At 42.1% G+C, this 18,596-nt stretch overlaps 1 protein-coding gene across 4 annotated transcripts; it reads left to right on the top strand.

Annotated features, from left to right (window-relative positions):
* The first annotated feature begins 1,873 nt into the window (after positions 1 to 1,873).
* On the top strand, positions 1,874 to 17,672 carry GOLGA7 (golgin A7). Of its 4 annotated transcripts, none has more exons than XM_027122899.1 (6): positions 1,874 to 1,977; positions 2,135 to 2,267; positions 6,648 to 6,800; positions 13,180 to 13,281; positions 14,422 to 14,489; positions 17,053 to 17,672. In XM_027122899.1, exons 2-5 carry the CDS (start codon positions 2,157 to 2,159, stop codon positions 14,458 to 14,460), a joined length of 405 nt encoding a protein of 134 aa, XP_026978700.1. In that variant the 5' UTR covers positions 1,874 to 1,977; positions 2,135 to 2,156; the 3' UTR covers positions 14,461 to 14,489; positions 17,053 to 17,672. The 4 variants fall into 4 exon arrangements, with proteins under 4 accessions (XP_026978700.1, XP_026978697.1, XP_026978699.1 ...); XM_027122896.1 differs by having other exon boundaries at positions 14,427 to 14,489; XM_027122898.1 differs by having other exon boundaries at positions 1,904 to 1,994; positions 14,427 to 14,489.
* Positions 17,673 to 18,596: the final 924 nt, after the last annotated feature.

Genomic DNA, 18,596 nt, shown 5'->3' on the forward strand with positions numbered 1-18,596 from the left:
TGTCTATCAACACATGAATGAATAAACAAACTGTGGGGTCCCTACAATGGAATACTATCCAGCAACAAAAAGGAATGAATTCTTGACAGCACAACAGATGAATCTCAAAATAATTAGTCTATGTGAAAGAAGCCAGACAAGAATAATACATACTGTGTGGTTCATTTCATATAAAATTCAGGGAAATGCAAACTAATGTATAGGGACAGAAAGTAGATCAGTGCCTGGGGAAAGGGACTGAAGAAAGGAAGGAGGGATTATCTTGATTGAGGTGATGGTTTCATGGTTGTATACATGTTAGAACTTAACAATTTGTCTGCTTTAAATACATTCAGTTTATTGTATGCTATTTATACTCCCATAAAGCTCTTTTTAAAATACAATAAGAGAAAATTTTTAAAATATATAGTAGGCAGTATCAGAGAGTGGTGCTAACAGGTTATACATTGGTCCCCCTTACCCAAGGCAGGGGGTACATTCTAAGACCCCCAGTGGATGCCTGAAACTAGTACCAAAGTACTAGTTTGATACTTGAAGATAGTACCAAACCCTATATATACCGTTTTGCCTACATATACATACCTATGATAAATTTTAGTTTATAAATTAGGCTCAGTAAGAGACTAACAACAATGACTAATAACAAAATAGAACAATTATAACACTATATTGTAATGAAAGTTATGTGAACGTGGTCTCTTTCAGAATCTTATTGTACTGTACTCACCCTTCATCTTGTGATAATGTGAGATGATAAAACGCCCACGCGATGAGATGATGTGAGGTGAATGACAGCGTTAGGCTGCTATTGACCTGATAATAGGTCAGAGAGGAGCATCTGCTTTGGGAGATCCTGGATCATGATGACGTCAATGATGGGACGTCAGGAGTGGACATGGATGATTGGTGATACCAAAGGGTTGGAGCCAAAAGCGAGACATTCCATCACGCTACTCACAATAGGCACAAAACTTAAAACATGAATTGTTTATTTCTGGAATTTTCCATTTAATATTTTCAGACTGAGGTTGACTGGGGGTGGGGGCGGAGGTAACTGAAACCTGGGAAAGCAAAACAAAGGTGGAATACTGTATCAGCCAGGCACACCAGATAAAGAAGGGCTTCCGTGGCTGCCTTGCAAAGGTACGCCGAGCTGGGGGTGGGGGTGGGGGGGTAAGGGCCCTTGGCAAGCCTCTCAGGAGGGGTGGAGGCTGGACTGCTGGATGAAAATCTTTGGGGTAGAAGGAAAGACAACACCTCCAGGAAAGTTGAAGGAGGGATGCTTGACAATGAAGCCCATGCAGCTTCTCCCTCCTCCCTTCCTCCCCCCGTCCCGTGCCAAACCGATGGTCCCCCGCCAAGCCTGCTTTCCATTTGTAAATCTGTGTGAGCAGTTGTTTTGTAGAGTTGGGTGGTGTCCCACGTGTAAACTGAGACTTCCAATCAAGAGTGAAAATAAACCCTTACAATCGGTGACCAGAAACTATGTCGCCATGATTAACGAGGAAATGACACACCAGGGAAATGACACACCGGGGAAATCCCGAGTCTCGAACCCTTTGCACCCTCAGATGAACTCGTTCTCCACCGTTCTCCCCGTCGCCCCGCCCCGCAACCCCGCCCCCCCGGGGCCTGCAGCCCCGCCCTCCGGCCCCGCCCTGCGGCCCCGCCCGGCCTTTTCCTTCCGGATGGACTCCTCCGAGCTAGGTGGGGGACGGAGTCGGCCCTGGCCCCGCCCACGGTGCCCGCCCCCGCACCTCAGCGCGCAGCCTCGGCAGGATCGCTTTACGGCCGGAGGAGTGGGTGGGTCCTAGACTCGAGATAGGAGACCGAGTTGAGGGGCGAGGAAAGAGGCCTTTTGCGGCAGGACGTAAGTGACGGCGTAGGCGGTGCGACAGCCGCTGGAGGGCAGCGGAGGCGGTTTCGTGTTTCCCGGGCCGAACCGGGCTCTGGGGGGCGCGGGGCCTGGCCCGGAAGGTAGCTGAAGGCCCGCGGTGAAAGCATGGGTGAAGGGGAGTGGGGCGGGGAGGCCTTGGGCTGCTTTGGGCGGTGGGTGGGTCTGCGGGGCTGGCGGGCTGGAGTCCTGGGTCCAGGCCGGAGATCTGACCGTGGTTGGTGTCCCCCGAACCCGCAGCGCGGCCCGTCCTGTCCTCGCCATGAGGCCGCAGCAGGCGCCAGTGTCCGGGAAGGTTTTCATTCAGCGAGACTACAGCAGTGGCACCCGCTGCCAGTTCCAGACCAAGTTCCCCGCGGAGCTGGAGAACCGGGTATGCAGCCGGGCTCCCCGCACCTGCTCTGGGGCGAGGCCGGGAGCCTCCCCCAGGGCGGCAGGGAGTGCGGGTCTGGGAGGAGCAGGCACAGAAGGAGCCTGGGCTGGGGATGTGCGAAGAGGGCCTGGTGTTTGGAGGACAAGGAATAAGGCCAAGCCCCCGGTCTGACGACCTGGTGGAGCTCCGTGGTGCCCAGGGCACTGATGTGTGCGCCGCCGTCTTCCCTGGCCGTCCCCACCCCACCCCGGGTAATTGACCACAGTGATGAGAAACTAATTCCTGGCGCTCCAGGCCACCTACCTCAGCGTGCTGTAAGCTGCATCCTCCAACCTCACCACGCCAGGGAAATAAATATCATTTTCGTGACTGGCGTCCGTGGCCACAGTGCTGGCCACGCTGCTTGGCCGGAAGGGTTTATTATTAAGGGCTGTGCTAGGCAGTGCAGACAGGCCTTGAACCTGGAAAACGCAGAGCGTTGGATGGGCCTGGGCAGGGAAATATCTCAGAACGAGGCCCTCAACTTGTCCCTCGCAGTTCTGATAGCTGGGAGACACCTGTACTGTGTTGTCATCAGGATGTGGGTCTTTTGGGCAGCCTTGCATACAAAAAGGGATGTGCTTCCCTTTTTTTCAGACTTAGGAAAAGTAATGGTAATGATTATTGTATCTTACTTTAAAGGTACAACGACGTGAGCATATGTGAGTATGTGTGTTTTCTTGTGCCCACATGTGTTCACACACCCAAAGACAGACTGTTTGGTCTTGAGCTTTGTAAGATAAACCTGACTGTGTGTTTCCTGTTCAGAGGTCAATTTCTGGTTAGATGGGAGCAGGTTTTGTGGCTCTTTCCTCTTTGACAAGGGGTGGGTGCGGGACTGAGAGGTCATTGGGCATGGGTGTGGAGCTGAGAAGTGCTGGCTGTGGAGAAAGTAGGTGTTGATGAGTCTACTGGAGCACTGTGTAGCAGTCATTTAAAATTGGCTTGTGAGGAGGTGGGTTGTCCTACCTGATTGCCATTGAGTGTGTTGCCTCTTGGTTAGAGCTACTGAATGTTGTTTTTTTAAAATAATTTAACATCACAGTTAACATGGTTTACATTTTAGGACTTACATGAAATGGATCAAATGTTTTACTTTTAAGCCTCTTACACTGAAACTCTGACAATACTATTTATGTACTTTCAAATCAGAGTGTAAACAGTTCTTTTGCACCACACTTATTTGGATGTCACATGATGCCTTTGTTTAAAAGTTTTAAAAGTCAAACTTCCAACTCATAATTGACCCAAGTATATGTATGTAGAATCAGACATGAGCTTTCCACTCTGTGTGTGGTGGAGCCTTTATTTTATAGTCTGAATACAGAAACAATGTAGTCATAGAACTTCACTGTTACAGGAAATTGCTGTCTCTAAATTCTGGAGTCCTTTTACTTCTTTGACTTCATGTAGCCCAGAACTGCTTGTGATTCTGAGTACTATATGGAATGTTATTTGGTGTTGTTCAATTGTGCCCTTGAATTTTCTTTTTTTTTAAATGTTTGGATTAAAACACTAGCTTATACTTTAAACTGCTTGGGAAAGCTTTGGTTTTTTTTTTAAATGTGTTGAGATTAATTATAAATTACAGATCTAAATTTTCCTTGCTTTGTTTGATGGAAAATTGAAAGTTTCTTTCTTTGTTTTTTTACTACTTACCCTAGAAATTGTACTGATTGCTCTGCCTCTGAGGCTGATTTTCCCCTTGTGAGAACATTGCACTTGGCAACTTAATAGAGGAAGAAATAAACATGCAAATGTTTTGTATGACTTTAAAGCATTAAACACACACATTTGTACCCTTTAATTTGTGAGTGAGGACAAGTTCTGTCTGTTAACAAGTTTACTTGCTCACTGCCTTGAGAACTTAATACTTTGATGTATAAGTGCTTTGTTGCCAGGACAGTTCTTTAAAGAAAGCTCGATTCTCACTTTAGCGAAAATACAGACATCTTAGGCACCCTTGGCCTGGGCAGCAGAGAAGTGAGTGAACTATAATTGAGGCATTTGTTCCCCTGCATCCCTTTAAAAATATGCCTCTACATCCGGTCAGTAGAAATTACGTTTGACTTGCAGTCTCTTTAAGCTTCAGCTCCATTCTTTGACAGGTAGTTCAACAAGAAACAGAAATTTTGGGAAGACGAGCCTGATTCCTATTTCTGTTCTGGCTGCCGGTGTTTATTGGTCCAAATTTGCATTTAGCTCCAGCTTCACATATCTCCAGATGTCAGTGTAGCTGCTATATTAGTGTGCAGGTACCGAGGGGTGAACATTGACAGCCATGCTTCATGGTGCCTGAAGGGTACGAGAACAAGGCCCACACCTCTATAGAGCCCTTCGTAAGTGTATCCTTGCCCTTACTGCTGCCCATCGTGCTTTTTCCTTTTTTATTCTTTTTTTTTTTTTTTTGGCGAAGGTGTGAGGCTTGCAGGATCTTCAGGGACTGAACCTGCGCCCTGGGCAGTGAAAACATGGAGTCCTAACCGCTGGACCACCAGGGAATTCCCCCCCCCCCTTTTTTTTTAATTAAACTTTTTTTAAAAAAATTCTTCACCTTGGATTTTTTTTTTTTTATGATCTATGATTTGCCTCCAACCTATAAAGCATTGCAATCTTGGAATAACTTTTAAGAATTAGTGTTTCTGGTAGGATCAGTAATTCTGATCTGAAAGAAATAAAATGTTTCTGGGTTGATTCCCTAGTTTTGAATCATTCTGTCCAAAGAAACGTAAATAATTCAAAGACCTTTCTTTCTCAGATCATAACATCGTAGTAAATCAAATGCGAGTGTTTGAAATTATTTGGACCTTTGTGCTTTTACTGATGGACAAACTGAAGGCATTAACTTAGGCAAAACGAGGTGGAGATAACAATTTACCATTAATACTTGTTCACTGAGTTGTTCTCCTAAGTCTGTTTTCTGGGAATGGTGACAGGTTGCCTGGGTGACCGTTCGTAACACAGCACATCTTCAAGTGGAGGCTCAGTGAAGGGACGCTGCCCTGGCTCTCAGCACCATCTCCACCCACCCAGCCCCGGTCAGAAATACTCATGTTCTGGAAACAGGTCAAGCCACCACCACTTTCAAGTTTTCATGCCTTTGGCTCATTGAGTCCTCACAGTTTTCCACATGAAGGACAAAACAACTGCCTCTCACCTAAAGGGTTTCAGTAGCTTAAGGGTGATGGTCATAAATCATCAGATGTATTCTGTACGTTAATAGAGAATTATGTTCTTGGGAACATTTTGTCTCACGCTGTATACTGAGGTTCTTTGAGTTTCTTTCTGAGTCTATTTCTATGTAAAGTCTTCATGAAAGAGAGAAATTCATATGTAAGTAGTTACTAGTTTTAGGAATAAGGGAGATATTGTGTGAGAGAAAGCGGAGAATAAGGACAGATAAATTGTACTTTGTTACCTACCAAGAATGCTACAATTGGGTGAAATACTCAACTAATGGGACTTGAAATTCCTAGGGCAAAGTATTGAGATTTGAAATCCACGAACTGTTAAAAGAAGAAAGTAATGTGCTATTGGAAGAAGTGAAAGCAGATGATGAGAGTGAAAAGAGGATACGATAGTAGTATTAGTGTACATGGTGTCACTGACTAGAAAAGGGTAATAGGAACCCGTGGTATGAAGAGTTGTATAGTAGTTTGAGATTTTGCCTGGTTCCGTGTCAGCTTTTAGTAACCAAATAGTTACTTTTAAAGAGATGGGAAATGAGGAAATAATACAGTTTGCACCTTTTGATCTGCTGAAAATGTCCTTACTTCCCTTTTTTGCCTAAGTAGATTCCAGCATTTAGGGACTTGATTTAAGATTACCTGCTCTTTCCAGATAAAGAGAATGCACCCCTCCGTTTGTTTCCCCACCATACTTTATACATGCCTCAATTACAGTATTCTGTTGACTTACTGTGTTTTTATTGTTACATATCTGTTATGCTTATGACTGTAAATGCCTTGAGGACTAGAAAGTATCTTAGTCATCTTTCTTTAAGGCCTGTCATGATATCTGATGGTAGGTGCTCCATAAATGTGAACATGAGAGAATGGAAAGATTGTATAATTTAATTATGCTACCTGTGATTCAGTATAGAGGATAAAGAGACACCATTTTGAGCCTTGATGATATCCAGTGTCCATAAGAAGGATAAAATGAAACAAACACTAACCAGTTTCAGTAACTTACGTCCAGATTTAATCACCTAAAAATTTGTTTTCGGACAGTTAGATAAGAATGTTGACAAAACAACAACCTAAGTTAGTGATAGCAAGCAGGAGTGAGGTGCTCGTCTTTTTTTCCAAAACTTATTTTTAAATTCTTTTTTCCTTACAGATTGATAGGCAACAATTTGAAGAAACAGTTCGAACTCTAAATAACCTTTACGCTGAAGCAGAGAAGCTCGGGGGCCAATCCTATCTTGAAGGCTGCCTGGCTTGTCTAACAGCGTACACCATCTTCTTGTGCATGGAAACTCACTACGAAAAGGTAAGCCTATGTCTGTTTTCGCACAATCTCTTAAAATCATAAAGAAGGTGGGTTTATTACAGGTTTATGTTTACAGGGTGACAGTTGCAGTAAAACTTAAAGGGGCATTCATAACTATAATAGTTCAGATTTTATTGTTGCTTCTATGACCAGACACATAGAAAAGAATCCTGAGTCTTTCAGAAACAGGTTGCCCTGTTAATATTCAAATCGGCTTACACTTAAGGAGAATGTAGAAAATCCATGTTCTCATTCTGCCTAGCCTTCTGAGAAGCCCTTTCTTCATTTCCCCAAATTTCTATCCTCCATCTTTCCTCCCCTCTGAGTTCTTGTCTTCTCTTTCAACTGTCTGCTGGGCCCAGAGTTGCCGGCTTCTCAACCTAGATGTCCAGAAGTCACCTCCCCATTTCGTTCAGTAGCATCCTGTCTTTTTCAGGACCATCTTTAGGTGGAGGGCTAGAGGGGGAGAATTTATCAGTTGTCAGACTGAAATAGCTTCCATTTTCCCATTCATTAACTTTATGACTTCTGCCACCACCCTGATTCATGCCCTTATGACCTTTCTCCTAGACCAGTGCCACAGTCTCCGGAGCCTCACTCCTTCCCTTCTTTTCCATTTCCAAACAGCTGCTGTGTCATAAAACACAGCCGTGCCTCCCCTGCCACTCCTGCAAAGTGAGAGGCCTTCCCGGGTTCCATTTCAGGCCCTTCTCGAGCCCACCTCCAGCTCACCTTTCCAGCTCTGTCCTGTGCCCCTTCCTCACTTTGTCTTCCAGCCAACCACGCAAAAACTCCGAGGTTTTCCTCCACCTGAAGTGCCGTTCTTCCCGTGTCCGAATCTCACCAGTACCTCAGTCCCACTTTCAGCTAACTTTTTTTTTTTTTTTTTTTTGCCGTACTCGGGCCTCTCACTGTTGTGGCCTCTCCCATTGCGGAGCACAGGCTCCGGACGCACAGGCTCCGAGGCCATGGCTCACGGGCCCAGCCGCTCCGTGGCATGTGGGATCCCCCTGGACCAGGGCACGAACCCGTGTCCCCTGCATCGGCAGGTGGACTGTCAACCACTGCACCACCAGGGAAGCCCTCAGCTAACTTTTTATCTACCCCTGTAATCGGAATTCGTTCTCTCCTCTGTATCCCCACGATGCTTTACTTGTATCTATTTTCTGGCACTTGGCACTCTCTACTTAGGAACGTAGCCGTTTATATTCTTGTCTTACTTGCCCTTCAAGTATGTTTTTTCTTGAGGTCAAGGACAGTGTATCCCTCTTCAGGCCTAGCACCATACCTTGGGTAGATGAGGCACTCATCTACTGTGTGTTAATTGAATGAATTTACGTTAATCACAGTAAACCCCAAATAGATAATTAAATTCTGACCATGATTAGAAAACGAAAGGCTGTAAGGAGATCTATATTATACCCACCTGATAGAAGTTTCCCTGTGACTGTCTTGCACTCCATGTGGTGGAGAGCAGATACAGTTGCAGCTAAAATATTTTGAGCTGTCGGCTGACAATGATGCTGCATTCTTCCTTAGCATCCTGACACGAATTCTCCTGGTGTTACTAAAAGGGAGCACTGAAGAAGAGTAGTTTATATCCCTCTCCATGTCACACACTCTCATTCCTGCTGAATATTCCACATCAGGAGTTACAGAGGATCAGTATCAGCTTTCAGTCTGTCTGTGTTACCAGCTTCTCTGTAATAATATATTTGGTGAGTGAAGGGACAGGGGATTCATTCATTCGATAAATATGTATTGAACACCTACCATGTGCTATGGTTGCTGACATCATGGAGTTTATAACTCAGTGGTAAAAACTGATAATAAGGAAACAAAACCCACAGAATTGTAAGTCGTGATAAATGCCTTGAAAAAAACGAACTTCCCTAGGATAGAAAATACAGGAAAGACCTAATTTAGATCGTGTGGTCAGAAAGGGCCTCTGAGATGGTAACATTAAGCTGCCGCGTGAAGGATGGGAAGCCCAGGGCCCTTCAGGCGGAGGGATGAGTGTATGCAGAGCATCTGGCGTCCCCCGTGCGGAGCGGGGCGTGGGGAGAGGAGGGCAGAGGCGACTCCAGAGGTGAGGGGACCTGCATCCTCTGGGAGTGTGTGCTCCGTGGAAAGAGGCTTAAATTTTATTTCTCTGCAGGGAGGAACCACTCAAAGGTTTTAAGCAGGAGTAATAATAGGACTAGATTTTCATTTTAAAGAGATTCCTTGGCTCTGGGGGGAAAAGGAATAAAAGTGGAAGTAAGACGCTCCGTTGAAATCCAGGCAATAGAAGGTGATAGCTTGGATGGAGAGCAGAGCAGCAGGGATGGAAGGAGGTGAACAAATTCAGGGGACGCGCTGGTGGTGGAGCCTGGACACCCTGAGGAGCCGCTGACCACGGTGGGTAAAAGCAGTCATCCCGGGTGGCCATTAGAGACATGGGTAATATTGTCAGTCTAAGGTGGAAGTAGACCCTCCAGAGCATTTTATTCATGCTTAGTGGAGTATTAGGTGCTTGAATTCTCATTTCACTCTAGCTTTTAAATTTGTTGATGAGATTTTAATTAGCTTTTATTTATTTGTGTGCAGTTGCTAAAATAGATACAGATACCTGCTTCTGACCTCAGTTATAAAAAGAAATTGGTAATTGGGTGCCAGCCAAGTCATTTACTAGTGATGAGATCATGGGCAAGTTAATCTCTCCAAGTCTGAGTTCTCTCAACCATAAAATGGGTCTTAGACTGGTGGTTGCCAAGGGGGAGGGGGCTGGGGGAGGGATGGAGTGGGAGGCTGGGATTAGCAGATGCAAACTATTACATAGAGAATGGATAAACAACAAGGTCCTGCTGTACAGCACAGGGAACTATACTCAATATCCTGTGATAAACCATAGTGGAAAAGAATATGAAAAAGAATGTATATACATGTGTAACTGAATCAATTTGCTGTACAGCAGTAATTAACACAACATTGTAAATCAGCTATACTTCAATTTTAAAAAAAGGTAAATCTAAAAAAAAATAAAATGGGTCTTAGAATTAATAAATTGCCTTATATGTGGTAGATGCTTAATATAGTTTTCTTAATATAGATTTAAAAATTAAGTTCGTGTATATATATATATGTTTTAATCAGATATTTGTGAACTTACATGTACAGTTTTTTTATTTCAAGTGTATAAGTAATCTTTTTTAGCAGCTGCTAGTTTATTTACTAAAACATTTAGCAACACTTAGTTAAAATCTTTTTGATTATTAATCTTGGAAGGAAGTTCTCAGTGTCAGAAATGTAATGGACTTGAGTTCATAGGTAACATACAAGGTACTACTTTATAAGTCTAGTTAAGGTCTCTTTGTTTTTACAGAGTATTAATAAACACAAGTAAAAACCAAGTAAAATTAGTCAAGAAACCAAAATTTAAGGCATGGTCACTTTTTATAAATACATGATTTTATTTTAGAAACTGGACATGAATAACTAGATCATGCAAAGTAAATAACTGGAATGGTCATAATTAAGATATAATGTACCTGTACTTTTAAAAAACATTTTAAACGTGTATTTGTATTTTTGATACCCAGCCACTCCCACTCCCCAGTTTGTCCCTCAGGAATTTCTGTGCTATTATTTTCTACTTTATGAAAGGACAGGATTGAGTCATTTAGTAGTCTTTATTGTTTTAAACACTAAAACTTCTAGTCTACAAACAGTAAGCCAAATATAATTGTGCTTACACTAGTCACGTGGGTTAAACTTTTGAAAATTGTAAATAGGCCTTTTAAAACCCACTAGAACAATCATGCATTTTTTTTCCTATAATGTGCTATTTATTGATTTAAAATGAAGATAAAGGCTTCAGTGTTATTCCTCTCTGTTGCTGCCCATTATAATCAGGGAACAAATGGGCTTGTAGAAGGTTCTCCTCTCAGGAGCTGTCTGCTGTGTTCATCAACCAGAAGACATCCCTCCTGCCCGTGGGCTGTGATCTGAAAGGAGCACAATCAGAGGAGCTTAGATCTTTCTGAAAATACTAAAATCCTGGTGCTCTCATGCAGCCTCACTTAGGATATCTTTCCTTGAGGGTCTGGTAGGCTTTCTCCGGTTTAATGTTCTCAAGGAGGATAATAGTCTTTCCTGAGGTTTGAGTGTTTAGCTTGGTAAATATTATATAAATTGAGGTTTTATTGAGTGAAGATAACAGATAATTTTGTTCAGTATCATAGTTTGTTTTAACATTGATTTACCAAAAATAATAAAGTATGAGTAATATGTCAACATAAGGTGTCTTGGGGGTGAGAATGGTGCTTTGTCCTGTCTGGGATGAGGTATGAGTTGACTCATATTAATGCTTTCCTATTGCTAATGACACTAAGAGTTTAAAAGCATCTTGGTAAGGACAAAGCTGGCTTCACCATAATACCGTAAGAGGATTTGGAACTTACACAAAAAGAAAACTAATTGTTTTCTTTCTGAACTGATACCCAAGTGCCCATGAATGTTATTAAAGTTTAAATAAAAACCTTGCATGACAAAGTTCTGCATGAATCGCATAAAGGAATGCTGTTTCTTTGCTAGTAACCTGTACCCACGGAGACAGGGAGGAAAGCTGTTCTGAAGGAATTCTTTCTTTGAAACCAGCCATGCAGGCATTTTTCTGAGTGCCCCCCCAAGTATAAATGGACTGGGGTGAGGGGAGACTGGCTCTCCAGTTTCTAGCTCTGGCAGGTGAGCTGAGAAGGAAATTGGAGAGAGGATGGAGGGTCCTGAGTTGGGCACCTTCATGGGCTACTTCCTTCCCCATGTCATTTCAGCATGATTAACAAACGCTGATAGAAAGACAGCGCCCATAAAGACCAAGCACCGCTCACATTCTTTGAGAGTTGAGAATAGGAGAACGACATATGTACTAAAGATAATTTGGTGAAAAGCTCTTTTCTTTAGAAATAGTATTCTTAAATTGCTCATAACCCTGCAGATAGCTCTTTTAATAATATCATGCTCTTTTTAAAAAAGCGTAAAACGTTAGATTGTATTATTCCCCAAAGATGTAACCTGAATAAACTATTTATCTTCCTTTAATGAGAAAATTCATTATACAAACCACATAGAGTTTTAAATTCTAAATCAACTTATACCAAAGCACCTAAATTTTAACATCTTAATTTGTTAGTTTAGCCTGGTACATTATAGACCCACACATAAATCATTTCTTAATTTCCAACTTCATTTTCATACAGTTCTTTTCCCTTTATGTTGTGATCACATTTATCTGTGATTTTATCATATTCTGGTAGTGTGAATTTAAGAAAGCATATAGTAATTAAAGAATTGGATCAAAGCCTCTTTGAAGATTAGAGCCAGAAAAGGATTATAATGACTTTGAATCTGAAATAAAACATGTAACTCTTTGATTTTGTATATAGCTATTAAAATTTATTTTCTTCTAGGTTATCTGTTTCAGAATTGCCCTTATTAAAGCTGGAGATTTGGCAATTTCCAGAAGTTCCTTTGTATCCTGTCTGGCTTTTGTCTACATTTGCTTTGACTTTTACAAGCTTAATACCAAACTTATAAGGTTTAGCGAGGTTGAGGTTCCCATCTAGGACACAAGAGCGAACTACAGAGCAACGCTCCATGCAGGCCTGGAAATGATATAAGACACTTGTCATCAGAACCATGGCAGCCAGCACGTGCATGCTTGATGAAGGGAATAAACTTTTCAGTTTAAAACTCACTGGGCTCCTTTGTTGTAGGCCTACCTTGTATCATTACTTAAAATTGATGAAAATGTACAAAGGAGAGAAGTGCTTTGTTTTTTCTTTTTTCTCTCTCTCTTTTTTTTTTTTTTTTTTCGCCACGCAGCTTGCGGGATTTTAGCTCGCCAGCCGGGCGTTGAGGCTGGGCCCTCAGCAGTGAAAGCGCCGAGTCCTAACCACTGGACCACTAGGGAAGTCCCGAGAAGCAGTTCTTAAGTATTAAGGAGAAGGCCAAGAGCTGCCCTTGATATCAGAAGAGGTCACATGATGTGCACTTCATGAGTAGGGAAGGGGAAAGCATGCTAACCCTCGTGTATATAGTCACCTTGTATTTCTCCGCAACCAGGATGAAGGTGACCGGGAGGGGAGGGTGTGGCTCTCGTGCCACAGTGAGGCCGCATCTGCTGTGGCACTTGAACTGTGTGGACGGTGCTCGGGACTGGGGGGAGGCGGTGTCGGGAGCCCCGTGGCCTTAGCCACCTAGTCAGGGCCGTCTCTCCACGTGAACACCCATTCTTGCTTTGAAAACTAATTCCACTGCCTGAATATTTTGAGGTCCAGCTGATGCTTCACAGGGAAATCTGATGACATTTATAAAAAGCTGTGGTGTTTCTTTTTGTCAGGTTCTGAAGAAAGTCTCCAAATACATTCAAGAGCAGAATGAGAAGATCTATGCTCCCCAAGGCCTCCTCCTGACAGATCCCATCGAGAGAGGACTTCGAGTTGTATCTTTTCAGCCTAGATCACAAGGTCTCAATATCTGTAAACAGAACCTTTTGATTGGTCCTGTCGAGCAGCGGCCGGAGAGAATTTAAACTCCCTTCTGCCGTACTTGCCCTAGGACTCTTCTGTGAGGAGGCACACCCGCCACGAGCCCCCAGCTCCAGCACTCTCCCTTGACGCATGCCTCTCCTTCCTCTGTATCGTGCTGGTCTCTGTGCATTGTGCAGTGCTCGGGTTGCCGTCATCTTGGTGGCTCTGTGGCATCTTGTAGTAATAATGGGAGTGGTGTGAGTCATGCATTTCAGCTGCAGAGGCTGGACCCAAAGCCCCTTTGAAATGCATGAACTCCTAACGTGCAGCAAGGTTGTCCAGATGAATCACAGATCCGTGGGTTCATCTGGCTCATTGAAATCAGCCACAGCTGCCAGATGTATCATTTCATTACCTTTGACATTACTGCACGTATTTTTAGAGGCAGCAAGCTTTGAAAATCACAAAGTAAATTTCATAAATAAGATTGCAAAAAAACCAATTTAGCTTGATAATGGGAGTAAAATAAATAACTGGGTAAAATAAATTTTTTTTAAAACCTAGGTCAGATAACCCCAGGCCTTCCGGCTGATAATAATTTCAGCAGTTTTATTATACTCAGCAGCAATGGTTCTTAAACTTTTAGACGTTGTGAGCCGTCTCCCAAGAAAAAGTTTGCATATAATTCAGGGCATTCTGAACCCCTGACTTCATTACCTCCATGGATGCTCAGTTAAGAGCCCCCCTTAGTTCTACAATAAAGCATCCTTTTTCAGATTTTTTTTTTTTTTCAAAAAACGAATAATCAGTGTTTGGGGAGGAGCTACATGTGGTATACTACAAGCAATTACAGTTGTTAAATTTTCAGCAAGGTGTAGAAAACATCGTGTTTAACTCAGGCAGGAGAAAATTTTAATAATTCAAAATAAGTAAAGCAAATAATTTTTAATTATTTAAATAATAATTTAATTATTTTTAATTATTTAAATAAGAATTTAAACTAAGTAATAATTTAAAATAAAGACAAGTCTGCACAGATCATACCTATCATCTTGCCGTGGTCCCTTTTTTTATGTTCTGTTCTTTAGTGTGTTTTCTTAACAGCCATGCTGTTTAGATTGAAATTACTATTTATGAAGACAGAGGCATGAGCAGTGGAAGATAAACCATAGGATTAAAGGTAAATATGAAATGATATGATTTATGTGCAATTTTTGTAGTTTTGTAGGATGCATGAATTTTCTTCCCTGCATCGTAAGTAGTGGCTCATTCTCTGTACTGGCTTGATATTTAAAATGTGTATTTAAACCAAATTCTATAACCCAAGTGATAGAGAATTTAATCCTGATTTTTTTTCTTCCCCCTGTATTGTTTTCAGACTGGTTTAGTTGTTACTTTGTTTTGGGGGTTTTGAGAGGTTTTTTGGGGGGGAGGCATCTTATTTTAATATTTTAAAACTATCCTAGACATTTTAATAGATGGATCTTGCATATAAGAATCAGTTCAGAGATTTCCCTGCCTAAATGACAAATGGCTTTAATAACCAAAGAAACGTTTCAGAGTGGGGTAGGGAGATTCTAAATATTTCATTTATTTAAGTGGCTTCATAGCCCTTTAGAAGAACACTTACCTCTAGTGGGTAGAACCATAAATTTTCATTCTTTTTAGAATGTTTATGTTCTTATATATCCATATAATGACCTTGAACAAGTGAGAAACAAATTGGTGAATACTGGTGGGAATCTATGGGGAGAATCACGTGGAAGCCACAGCACCTTAGCCCAGCCTTCCAAGTGACAAAAACATTGTACTTCACTGTTGCTGCCAAGTCCAGTCATGGGTTCTGCTGCTGTGCTTGCCTGACTGACTTTGTCTGCAGGCATCCATCACTAATTCACAGGCCGCACAGAAACAGATTGTACCAGAGCAGACCAGTTCCTTCCCAGGGCAACAGTCATAATAGTAGCTACCGTTTTGAGGGTACCTGCTATGTGCCCGCTATTATTCAAACGGTGTTTTCCAATTCTCACAAGATTCTGCAGAGGATTTCCCCCACTTTACAGATAAGCAAACCAAGGTACAAATATATTAAATGATGTTCTCCAAGTCACACAGCTAATGGGTATTGAGATACGAACCCAAATCTGATGGACCATAAAACCCCTATTTTTTACACCGTACTTCCTGTAAGTACATGCAGCAGCAGAGACGTGGAGAAAGGAAAGAGTTGATCAGATTATTCTAAGTATTTATCCCCTTCTTTTCTTTTTCACTACCTTTTAAAAATACATTTTGTCTGCTCCTTTGCCATTTGTTGAATCCTACAAAGCTGCCTTCTTTTAGCTCTAGGGAATGTGTCACACAGATTCTTACAAGCCACAGACCCAAGTAATGATGCCCTCTGCTCGGCTTTTTATTCTTTACTGAGGCTTTGTTTTGGAACACTTAGTGTTACCTATTCATGCACTTTCTCACATGCAGTTTCCAAACTGGTAATTCTCAAACGAGCAACCAGGAGCCCTACGTGTGGTATTTGTGACGTGCCGTTGGGATAAGTTTGTTTGATCAGTGGTAGCTGCACTGACTCGGCCCAATGCATTTGTCACCATGGCTCACTTTGCAGCTATTATTGCTCAATACACTGGTTTTCTGAGGTGGTGTGGGGTTTGGAGCATTTACACACCAGAGACCAATCTATCAACATTCAACAACAGTGAAATTTTGAAATGAGATTTACAGTAGGAACTTGTGGTAATTTCGTGAATGCAGATATTTTTGTTCAGTGCAGTTTAGTTTTCTGAGTTATGTGTTCCTCAGACCCAGGATTCCTGTGTGGGCTGAGGTCTTGGAGGAGGGGGAAAACTATAAGAATAATGAATTTAGTTCTATAATTTTTCTTAAGTCTACATGGTGTCTGCAGGTTGAAGCATTATATGGGAATTAAATTAACGATTTAACAGAAGAGTACACAAATCCTGGAGGTGGCCTTTAAATAGACTGTTGGTGGGCTTCCCTCGTGGCGCAGTGGTTGAGAGTCCGCCTGCCGATGCAGGGGACACGGGTTCGTGCCCCAGTCTGGGAAGATCCCACATGACGCGGACCGCCTAGGCCCATGAGTCATGGCCTCTGGGCCTGCGCGTCCGGAGCCTGTGCTCCGCAACGGGACAGGCCACAGCAGTGAGAGCCCCGCGTACCGCAAAACAAAAAAAAAAATACAGACTGATGGTGTTTTCTCTCTTTGGATTAAGATTGTCTTCTTTACTCAAAAAACAGAATATGTCATTATTCTGTCACAATAAATAAGTGATAACAAAAATAACCATTTGTTGGCACTTCATATGTGCCTGTACTTTTCTAAATGCTTCATTTTAATTATCACAACATCCCTGTGAGGTAGATAATGTTATCCCTGTTTTTCAGATGAGGAAACTCAAGCACAGAGAACCTAAGTTACTTGTGCAAGGCCAAAAATGGGCAGGCAGTCATGGAGGTAGCCAGGCCCCGGATTGGCCGCCTGCCCCGTGCTGTGCTACCTGTCCTGACAGGATTGGTCAGAGATGGAAATATACAGCCTTGGATCTCTAGACCGTCGAGCTGTGTACTCACTCCGGCAGGTAGTACAGATCCAGGGATTTTATTAGCTAGCACCTGGCTTCATAGAGTGTAGGAGCTCCCATCAGTCGATGTTTGGAGGTTAGTTAGCATCCCTTTCTAAAACCTTTTCTTCTCCCCTCTAACTCTAGGCCCACCTCCAGCTGGGACCCTCATCTGTCCACCGGCCGACCGCAGAGTGTCCCCCACCTCCTCTCCAGAGCATCATTCCTTCGTATCTGCTGCCAGAGCCACGGTGCCATTCACTCCAAGGACTGACTTTGTAAAATTCCACACCTGGAGTGACCTCTAGTCGCTCAGCATCCACTTTGTGTCTCCAAATTGTGTAGGACTCTGTAATCTTTTGATTAGTTTTTGAGAAAACGCAATGAAGCATTTCATTTTTTTATTCAAAGCCATTAATAAAATATGCAGTTGGTCAGCCCAACACAGTTTATTTCTTACCTGCCAGCAGTGCCAGTGGCTCTCGTCATTCCTTGGGCCTCAGCAAGTCGTGAACTAGCCAGTGCTCAGTCTTACTCCCCCAAATTCATAAAACGCTTTTCGCCAGGATTTTGGTGAAGGGTGGGCTGCGTCTGGTTTTGCTAATGCATCTCCCAGATTTCAGAGAATTACCAGTTTTGCCATGACTCAAAGCTTAAAGATCAAGTTCTGCTGTTCAGTTTCTCAAACTGAAGCTCATTGGAAAAATAATGTATAATGTTACTTGTTTTATTATAGCAATTCCTGATTAAAGCAGTATTTAATGCAATTTCCAGGTTTTGGTTTTTTGGTTTTTTTTTTTTGAGAATTCTGTTATTACTGCATTACCTTGAACATTGGGAAGACGTGGTATGTGTTGCTTGTTCCTTATAACAATAATAAGCACAATAAAGTGGATGCTAAACCATCAAACACCAATGTCCCTGCGTGTCCCTGACGAGCAAGTGTTAATAAATACTTTAATTATAGTTTTGTTATAAATATAACTTAAGAGAAAAAAATTTGATAGGAATAATACTATATATTGCTAATTTTTAACTATCCCTACTGGCAAACCTTATGATTCCTAGACTTTCCTCATATACAGTATTCAGTGCACAGAAATATTATGCTTGGTTCAAGTTCAGTAAGTTAAGTGATTTCCAACTAAAACTCTCAAGTCTGGGTCACTGTTTCTAGTTCTTTTTGGCTGTGTGTTCTTAGTATTGGGACTTCCTGTGCCCTTCATCTTTGGGGTTTGAGAGCACTGTATTTGGGAGAAAGGTAGGACATATACTAGGAGAGAATGAAACGGTTAAAAGTTTTACTTTCAGAGATATTGTAGGTGCTAATACTGGATTTAACCTTTCAGATTTAATTTCTTTTATGGGTCTGTTAGTTATTCAGTAAATCCCATAGGTCTATGTAATATTTTAATTGTATGAAACTTGTTACTTTATAGCCTATAATAGTGTGTCTGTCTGCCTTTTAAACCCATTGCAATAACTTTGCTGAAATATTAACACATTAGTAAAACTTTTCTTAAACAAATTGTCTCTGTGTCATATTTGGTGTGATTTGGTAAAGTGATAAATGATATGGTATTAAATTTGGCAGATAGACAATACTACAAGAATTCCTGGCTCAGTGTAGCTTAGTATTTTTAAACAAACGTCTGACATACAGTTTGTCACACTTTGCAATTTTTTACATG

This window comes from Aethalodelphis obliquidens, unplaced genomic scaffold, assembly GCF_003676395.1.
Source record: "Aethalodelphis obliquidens isolate GAN/ISIS:26980383/991018 unplaced genomic scaffold, ASM367639v1 scaffold25, whole genome shotgun sequence".
NCBI classification, from domain to species: domain Eukaryota; kingdom Metazoa; phylum Chordata; class Mammalia; order Artiodactyla; family Delphinidae; genus Aethalodelphis; species Aethalodelphis obliquidens.

Bases quoted from the DNA above. Each gene is read 5' to 3' on its own strand.
- GOLGA7 (XM_027122896.1), top strand. From the start codon at position 2,157: ATGAGGCCGCAGCAGGCGCCAGTGTCCGGGAAGGTTTTCATTCAGCGA. The intron at 6,801-13,179 runs GTAAGCCTATGT...TCTTTTTGTCAG, and splicing joins TGGAAACTCACTACGAAAAG to GTTCTGAAGAAAGTCTCCAA. The intron at 13,282-14,426 runs GTATCTTTTCAG...CATGCTGTTTAG, and splicing joins TCGAGAGAGGACTTCGAGTT to ATTGAAATTACTATTTATGA.